Source organism: Pseudophryne corroboree, chromosome 9 (genome assembly GCF_028390025.1).
Source record: "Pseudophryne corroboree isolate aPseCor3 chromosome 9, aPseCor3.hap2, whole genome shotgun sequence".
NCBI classification, from domain to species: Eukaryota; Metazoa; Chordata; class Amphibia; order Anura; family Myobatrachidae; genus Pseudophryne; species Pseudophryne corroboree.
The window spans coordinates 472,431,115-472,439,690 of NC_086452.1; the positions used below are offsets into that span (position 1 = coordinate 472,431,115).

Consider the following 8,576-nt stretch of genomic DNA (forward strand, 5'->3'; position numbering starts at 1 on the left):
TGGCAGCTGTACTGCATTACAGTATACTCAGCGGTACAGCCTATGCTGTAAGTCACCCCGTATACATGTATATGGGTAGGTGGGGGGTGGCAGCTGTACTGCATTACAGTATACTCAGCGGTACAGCCTTTGCTGTAAGTCACCCTGTATACATGTATATGGGTAGGTGGGGGGTGGCAGCTGTACTGCATTACAGTATACTCAGCGGTACAGCCTTTGCTGTAAGTCACCCTGTATACATGTATAAGGTTAGGTGGTAGGTGGCCGCTGTTCTGCGTTAGTGACGGGAGAGACCCTATAGGAAGAATAACAACATGAGAACGAGATTAATATAAAATCCTATTTATTATCCAGCACCCGGCAGACCGTCTGCCCCAATATCATTGCAGTATGTAACTAGTAAAGTGCTGCGATCCCTACAGCGGCCGTGTCGATCTGCCGCAGAATGTCAGTGTTACTTTCGCCTCAGGAGGGCAATCAGCCGGCGGCGGTGCTGGGGAACAAGCTGATTGGACGCCGCCCTCAGTCTGATTTTGTCGCTCGTTCTTATTGACTGAAAATCCAGTTCCATGTGAAATACACAGTCCGATCCCCGGGGTAATGAGTCGCTGTTATAGCGTATTCAGCCGCCCAGCGCCGTCATGGTGGGAATCCGGGCGAGCGCCGGGGCGAGCGCCTCTATTCCTGCCCAGAGGAGTCCAGGCGTTATTATTGTTTGGGTGAGTATAAAACCCTAGAAAATAGTTTGTAGTAAATTATAATAAATACGGTGAGTATATACACGGTTGGACATATGGCATGGCGCACCCATGCGGGAAGAATGTGTGGAAGATGGACAGTCCCACTCTGCAACAATCAGAGCTTAAAGGGGTACCTCTGTAGGTACTCTACCATCCTCCGGGGCAGGGGCAGTTCCGTCACATCCGAGTCCGGTGCAACGCTGCGGTTTATCTGCAACCGGCACAGGTGCTGCAGACTTGGGCCCTCCCCGCTCCGGTGTAGCGGCTGCAGCAGCTTCAGGTGCACGGCTGCCGGCTCTTTCGGGGAGGGCGGAGCAGGTGGCGAGGGATTGGCGGCGGGCTCCTTCCAGCCGTCGGCGTTGCAGGATGACACGTAATACTGTACCAGGCTGACCACGTCCGGGAAGGACAGAATCCGTGGCTTGGACACCCAGTTAGAGTCCAGTCGGTAAAGGCTGTCGGAATACTCTATGCGCACGTTGGTGGGTCCTCGGTTCGTCCGGACGGATAAAGTGAAGAGGTAGCTGGGGTGGGTGCTGTCTCGCACCAGGAAAGATCCTTCCGGCATCTTCTGAAGCTTCTGTTTGGCCTCGGTGGCTGTTATAGATCCCCAGTACCAACCTGACGGGAAGGGAAACAGCGTCACATTTAGGGGCGAACACAGATAAAACATAAAACGGTTGTGTACCCTAATCTACAGCTGCAGGAAACAGGCGTAACGCCATCCGGTGCCTACTGTAAGGGTTAAATGCTGGACGCACAATACGGACAGATCTGCGCTCAGAAAACCATAAAATAAAAGGACTGCGAATGCGTCCTGTGAATCTGGTGTAATTAGCGCCGAGCGTTACCGGCACCCCTAAGACGCTGACATCACAAAAACAAAATTTACTTAATGGTGTGTCCGCTAATCGCGGGGTTAAATAGGAGAGGCGACTGTTTTATGACCAAGTACGGACCATTTATCAAGGATTGCATATTCGGCGCCATCTGAGAACCGCTTTTACGCGTCATGGCGTTCATTAAAAAAAAAAAATTCAATATATTTGTGTAGTTGTCCCTTTATAGATATATAGGGAACGTGTGATAATTATTACGTCTGTGTTACACTAAATACAGGAATTCTATATACAATCATTAATAACGTTCTCGCAATAATCAGCTGGAAATAGAAGCGTTCGTTTTACAAGCGCCAACCTGCCAGCTGGAGATCAAGGACGTCAGTCCCTGCTGGTACCGGGTAACGCAGTTGTGTAACCTTTACACGCAATGTTCCGCACTATAGACCCGTCACCCATAGGTCACACATGTATATAACATAATAACATGCGGCGTGTATGTGTAACATTAATGCGTCGTCACCCATCCCTCTACATTACGGCTTCTTCCCCGTTATTCCCAGGTCACCGTGCGCCCTACATTGTCTGTGTTTATACTATGTGCCCCCTAATATGTGTCCTCCTATCCCGAGTGCCCCCTGACCTGAGAGTACGGATAATGAACCCCCTTATAAATGCTGTAATACGCCTCCTGCGCAATTGTGTGTTATTATTTACTAAGAAATGTGTTTTATTTCTATGGCAGAACCCTGTGAATTGTGCGGGAGACCCTATACCCTATATAACAGCGAGGGGAGACCCTATATAACAGCGAGGGGAGACCCTATACCCTATATAACAGCGAGGGGAGACCCTATACCCTATATAATAGCGAGGGGAGACCCTATACCCTATATAACAGCGAGGGGAGACCCTATATAACAGCGAGGGGAGACCCTATACCCTATATAACAGCGAGGGGAGACCCTATACCCTATATAACAGCGAGGGGAGACCCTATACCCTATATAATAGCGAGGGGAGACCCTATACCCTATATAACAGCGAGGGGAGACCCTATATAACAGCGAGGGGAGACCCTATATAACAGCGAGGGGAGACCCTATACCCTATATAACAGCGAGGGTAGACCCTATATAACAGCGAGGGGAGACCATATACCCTATATAACAGCGAGGGGAGACCCTATACCCTATATAACAGCGAGGGGAGACCCTATATAACAGCGAGGGGAGACCCTACACCCTATATAACAGCGAGGTGTGACCCTATACCCTATATAACAGCGAGGGGAGACCCTATACCCCATATAACAGCGAGGGGAGACCCTATACCCCATATAACAGCGAGGGGAGACCCTATACCCTATATAACAGCGAGGGGAGACCCTATATAACAGCGAGGGGAGACCCTATACCCTATATAACAGCGAGGGGAGACCCTATACCCCATATAACAGCGAGGGGAGACCCTATATAACAGCGAGGGGAGACCCTATACCCTATATAACAGCGAGGGGAGACCCTATACCCCATATAACAACGAGAGGAGACCCTATACCCTATATAACAGCGAGGGGAGACCCTATATAACAGCGAGGGGAGACCCTATACCCTATATAACAGCGAGGGAGACCCTATACCCTATATAACAGCGAGGGGAGACCCTATACCCTATATAACAGCAAGGGGAGACCCTATACCCTATATAACAGCGAGGGGAGACCCTACACCCTATATAACAGCGAGGGGAGACCCTACACCCTATATAACAGTGAGGGGAGATGGGGGGGGCTTATACCCAGATTACGGTGACTGCGACGAGCGTGCGTTGGCGCAGGTCATGTGATGAAATGTAAGAAGAAACCGCCAGAATGACGTAGCGCAGGTATAATTCTGACGTCAGTTTCTACGTAATAGTGGCCACTCTCATTAGAAGTACAGACCGAGGGGCCGCACCCATGATATATGTCACCCCTAATGTCCTGCTGACCCCTGGTGCACCCCCCGAATCCTCACCTCGCACCCCATACACAGACTATGGCTGCCTGACACCTGTAGTAATAGAACCACCTGCAGCAGACCCTACGTCAGAAGGTAAGTGCACCCTGTGCGACAGATCATAGAGCACCGGAGCTGGGATCTCATGGGGGGTCTTACCAGATTCCCGCAGATAGCAGAAGGTCTTCGCGATGCACAAAAGATCTTCCTCCGGGTCCCGGACTTTGTTCTGGGCAGGGGTGGGAGGCACCTGGGGGTCCGCCGTCCTTGCGGGCCCCTCCTGGGAGTTAGGCGACGGGCAGGCTGGAGGGTCCAAGGGGTGCATGGCTTGTGGTGTGGCTGCGAAGCCGGGGACCCCCACGCAGGAAGACAGTCTACAACCCCGCTGCTCTGCCAGGAGGCTCTGCGGACTGGACACATAGAGAGGGGGCACGTTACTTACAGGTGTGGGAGAAAGACACAACATGTAATCACCAGGTGACACGCCGAGAGCCCCAACGCGCACCCGGGGACACGTAACCACAAAATGCACCAACACGTCTCGCCTGGTCACCAGATATCCGTGTATTCCGGACACATTCCAGGGGAACGCGGTGCGCAATTGTTCCCGAAACAAGCCAAATAAGTGCAATCCTGCCAGCGTTTCCACATTCCGCCCCCACTCCGTAGACTCTCTTACCCTCTCACACACAGGATCATATCCGTCCAGGAAGAGCGAAAAGGCATAGGTCTCTCCGAGAGACAGCTCCCGAGTGTCCCTGCTGGGTGTCAGGTGCTGGCGGGGGGGTCTCCTGTGCACCAGCCTGTATACTCCTCTCCTCAGCAGCAGCAGCAAGGCTCTGCTGTATTGCCGGGGCTATATATAGTTGTGCAGGGTGTGTGTCTGAGCCGCCTGCTGTAACAGCAGCACAACTAGGCTCAGACATTTCCAAGAACTTTCCAAGAAATCTGGGCTGGGCCATGTCAATCCACCAATGCAGGAGGTGGCTGGGGGCGTGGCCCTGGCTGTGGGAGGAGCTAGGCTGCCTTATTGTCCTCAGACGCTGGGGTAAGATAGGAGCTGCAGGGTGGGAGGGGGCGCTGGGCCCTGCTCATGTAATAATAATAATAATAATAATAATAATAATATTATTTATATAGCGCTTTATAGGACACAGAGCGCTTTGCGTTCGCCCAGATACAGAATAAGGGCGACAGAAGACGGAGCGCAGCCTTTGGGTCGTGTTTTGTTTCCTGGGACCTAGAGGGACGTTAGTGACAGCCGGCAGTGACGGGGTTAAGCGTCGCCCAGGGTGTATGGATGCCAGGGCACAATGGTAGGGGGAGGGGGGGGGGGGGGCAGCTGGGCCGTGAGGGGTTAACGGAGGCGCTGATGTTCTTTTCCATCTGCAGCGAATCTGGTCCGATTCCAGGAATTCCAGCCGGCGTTCCTGACGAGCCGCTTCCATGTATCCGGATGAATTGAACTTGTTATTACGCGGTCTCATCGGCATGCCGCGCTATATTTAGCCGGACAAACAGCGGAAGTTGCCTCACGTCTCATTCCTGAATCCTGATTGTGGGTGGCGGATCCCTGACCGCAGAACAGGGCGCTGAGGTGTAGGCGGGGGAGGGGGGGGGGGGCTATTGTGTACATCTGGTGCCGGTGTGCGGCAGGTTCTGCGCGTACCCCGATATCATTATATCCTCCTGCACCGTATACAGCGCCTGATACATTATTATTATACGCAGATTACAATGGGGGGAGGGGGGGGGATTACGCCCGAATTATTTACATTTCTCGCCCTGTTAGGAAACACATCCGTGCGAATGACCCTGAACCGTCGTAATATAGTTACGCAGAATGGCCGAGGGATCTGAGACGCTGCCGCCATGTTTTCTGTGTACGGGACAGCCCACGTTTTTTTCCACCAATCATATCGCCCCCCCAAACGGTTTCTGGCTCTCAGTAACTTTGCAGAGATACCGCCACTGCGGGCGACATCACTAATGTACCTTGGTGCGTGCGCAGTGCGACAGGGACACCTCCGCCGACTAGGAGTGCGGTGAGCCGCCCATACATCTCCAGGATGCTTCGCGTTACGCAATGTATACATCTGTCATCGCGACGTCCCCATAGAAACCTGTAGAGGACGCGGCTGCCGTCAGGATGGGGGAGAACGGCGATATCTGCTGCGTTCCCTCAGTCGTACATTCGGGGGATACAACGCATTCACACTGATAATGGCGATCACCCATAATGCATAGCGCTTCTGAATGGCTGCAATAACCGCTACGGAGAAAATGGCGTGCTGGGGAACGCCCGGCGTTAGCGCCGGCCACCGATGCGATTGCAATTTAATTGTGATTGCATTGCAAAAGCCTCTAGAGGTGGACCGCTGTATACGCAGACAGGGCGGGTATACAGGTGCATCGACGCCATGTTTCCTATCACAGGCAGCGCCACTCAGCGCCCCAAAAACCGCCTTAACATGCCTGTGTCTCCCATGCCGCGACCCACTCCCCCCCCCCTTCCCCAATGCCGGCCCCACCCGGACCACTTCCTCCTCATTGTGGCTTCCTGCGACCAGCCGGAACCGCTTTACTCAGATGGGCGATGCTGCGTCAGAAGCGCTGTGCCCATCACCTCGCGACTGACCCTAACCACGGCAGAGAGGTGCAATCTCTGGATCACAGTAATTACAGCTGAGAGTTTTAAAATCAATCATTGGCACTGCAGGGGGCAGATGTAACATGTGCAGAGAGATAGGTGTGGGAGGGGTGTGTCCTAGCTCAGAGCTACATTGCAGTGTGAGAATAAAGCTGCCCAGCATGTGTGGGCTACATGCAGAAGCAGCCAGTAACTGAGCACTCGGGTAGCACCATGCTGCACTGTAAGGAGGCACATGTAACATGTGCAGAGAGTTAGGTGTTGGAGGGTCGTGTCCTAGCTCAGAGCTACATTGCAGTGTGAGAATAATGCTGCCCAGCATGTGTGGGCTACATGCAGAAGCAGCCAGTAACTGAGCACCTGGGTAACACCATGCTGCACTGCAGGGGGTGTAGATGTAACATGTGCAGAGAGTTAGGTGTGGGAGGGGTGTGTCCTAGCTCAGATCTACATTGCAGTGTGAGAATAAAGCTGTCCAGCATGTGTGGGCTACATGCAGAAGCAGCCAGTAACTGAGCACCTGGGTAACACCATGCTGCACTGCAGGGGGCAGATGTAACATGTGCAGAGAGTTAGGTGTGGGAGGGGCATGTCCTAGCTCAGAGCTACATTGCAGTGTGAGAATAAAGCTGCCCAGCATGTGTTGTCTACATGCTGTAGCAGCCAGTAACTGAGCACATGGGTAACGCCATGCTGTGCTGCAGAGGAGCAGATGTAACATGTGCAGAGAGCTGTAGGAGGGTCGTGTTCTAGCTCAGATCTACATTGCAGTGTGAGAATAAAGCTGCCCAGCATGTGTGGGCTACATGCAGAAGCAGCCCGTAACTGAGCACCTGGATAACACCATGCTGCACTGACGGGGAACAGATGTAACATGTGCAGAGAGGTCTAGGAGGGTCGTGTTTCTAGCTCAGATCTACACTGCAGTGTGAGAATAAAGCTGCCCAGCATGTGTGGGCTACATGCAGAAGCAGCCAGTAACTGAGCACCTGGATAACACCATGCTGCACTGCAGGGGGACAGATGTAACATGTGCAGAGTTGGGTGTGGGAGGGCCGTATCCTAGCTCAGAGCTACATTGCAGTGTGAGAATAATGCTGTCCAGCATGTGTGGGCTACATGCAGAAGCACCCAGTAACTGAGCACCTGGGTAATACCATGCTGCACTGCAGGAGGTAGATGTAACATGTGCAGAGAATTAGGTGTGGGAGGCGTGTGTCCTAGCTCAGATCTACAGTGCAGTGTGAGATTAAAGCTGCCCAGCATGTGTGGGCTACATGCAGAAGCAGCCAGTAACGGAACACCTGGGTAACACCATGCTGCACTGCAGAGGGCAGATGTAACATGTGCAGAGAGTTGGGTGTTGGAGGGGCATGTCCTAGCTCAGAGCTACATTGCAGTGTGAGAATAAAGCTGCCCACCATGTGTGGGCTACATGCAGAAGCAGCCAGTAACTGAGCACCTGGGTAACACCATGCTGTACAGCAGGGGGTAGATGTAACATGTGCAGAGAGTTAGGTGTGGGAGGGGTGTGTCCTAGCTCAGATCTACAGTGCAGTGTGACAATAAAGCTGCCCATCATTTGTGGGCTACATGCAGAAGCAGCCAGTAACTGAGCACCTGGGTAACACCATGCTGCACTGCAGGGGGCAGATGTAACATGTGCAGAGAGTTTGGTATGGGAGAGGTATATCATAGCTCAGATCTACATTGCGGTGTGAGAATAAAGCTGCCCAGCATGTGTGGGCTACATGCAGAAGCAGCCAGTAAATGAGCACCTGGGTGACACCATGCTGCACTGCAGGGGGAGGATGTAACATGTGCAGAGAGTTAGGTGTGGGAGAGGAGGGGCGTGTCCTAGCTCAGATCTACATTGCAGTGTGAGAATAAGGCTGCTCAGCATGTGTGGGCTATATGCAGAAGCAGCCAGTAACTGAGCACCTGGGTAACACCATGCTGCGCTGCAGTAGGGCAGATGTAACATGTGCAGAGAGTTAGGTGTGGGAGGGGAATATCGTAGCTCAGAGCTACTTTGCAGTGTGAGAATATTGCTGCCCAGCATGTGTGGGCTACATGCAGAAGCAGACAGTAAATGAGCACCTAGGTAACCACATGCTGCACTGAAGGTTGGCAGATGTAACATGTGCAGAGAATTGGGTGTTGGAGGGGCGTGTCCTAGCTCAGATCTACATTTCAGTGTGACAACAAAGCTGCCCAGCATTTGTGGGCTACATGCAGAAGCAGCCAGTAACTGAGCACCTGGATAACACCATGCTGCACTGCAGGGGAGTATATGTAACATGTGCAGAGAGTTAGCAGTGGGAAGGGGACGTATCCTAGCTCAGAT

At 52.6% G+C, this 8,576-nt stretch overlaps 1 protein-coding gene across 1 annotated transcript; it reads right to left on the reverse strand.

Moving 5' to 3' along the window:
- Positions 1-326: 326 nt before the first annotated feature.
- CISH (cytokine inducible SH2 containing protein) lies at positions 327-4,837 on the reverse strand. The gene is made up of 3 exons (XM_063941382.1): positions 4,259-4,837; positions 3,739-3,989; positions 327-1,361 (listed from the first exon to the last, which is right to left on the reverse strand). Exons 1-3 carry the CDS (start codon positions 4,303-4,305, stop codon positions 856-858), a joined length of 804 nt encoding a protein of 267 aa, XP_063797452.1. The 5' UTR covers positions 4,306-4,837; the 3' UTR covers positions 327-855.
- Positions 4,838-8,576: the final 3,739 nt, after the last annotated feature.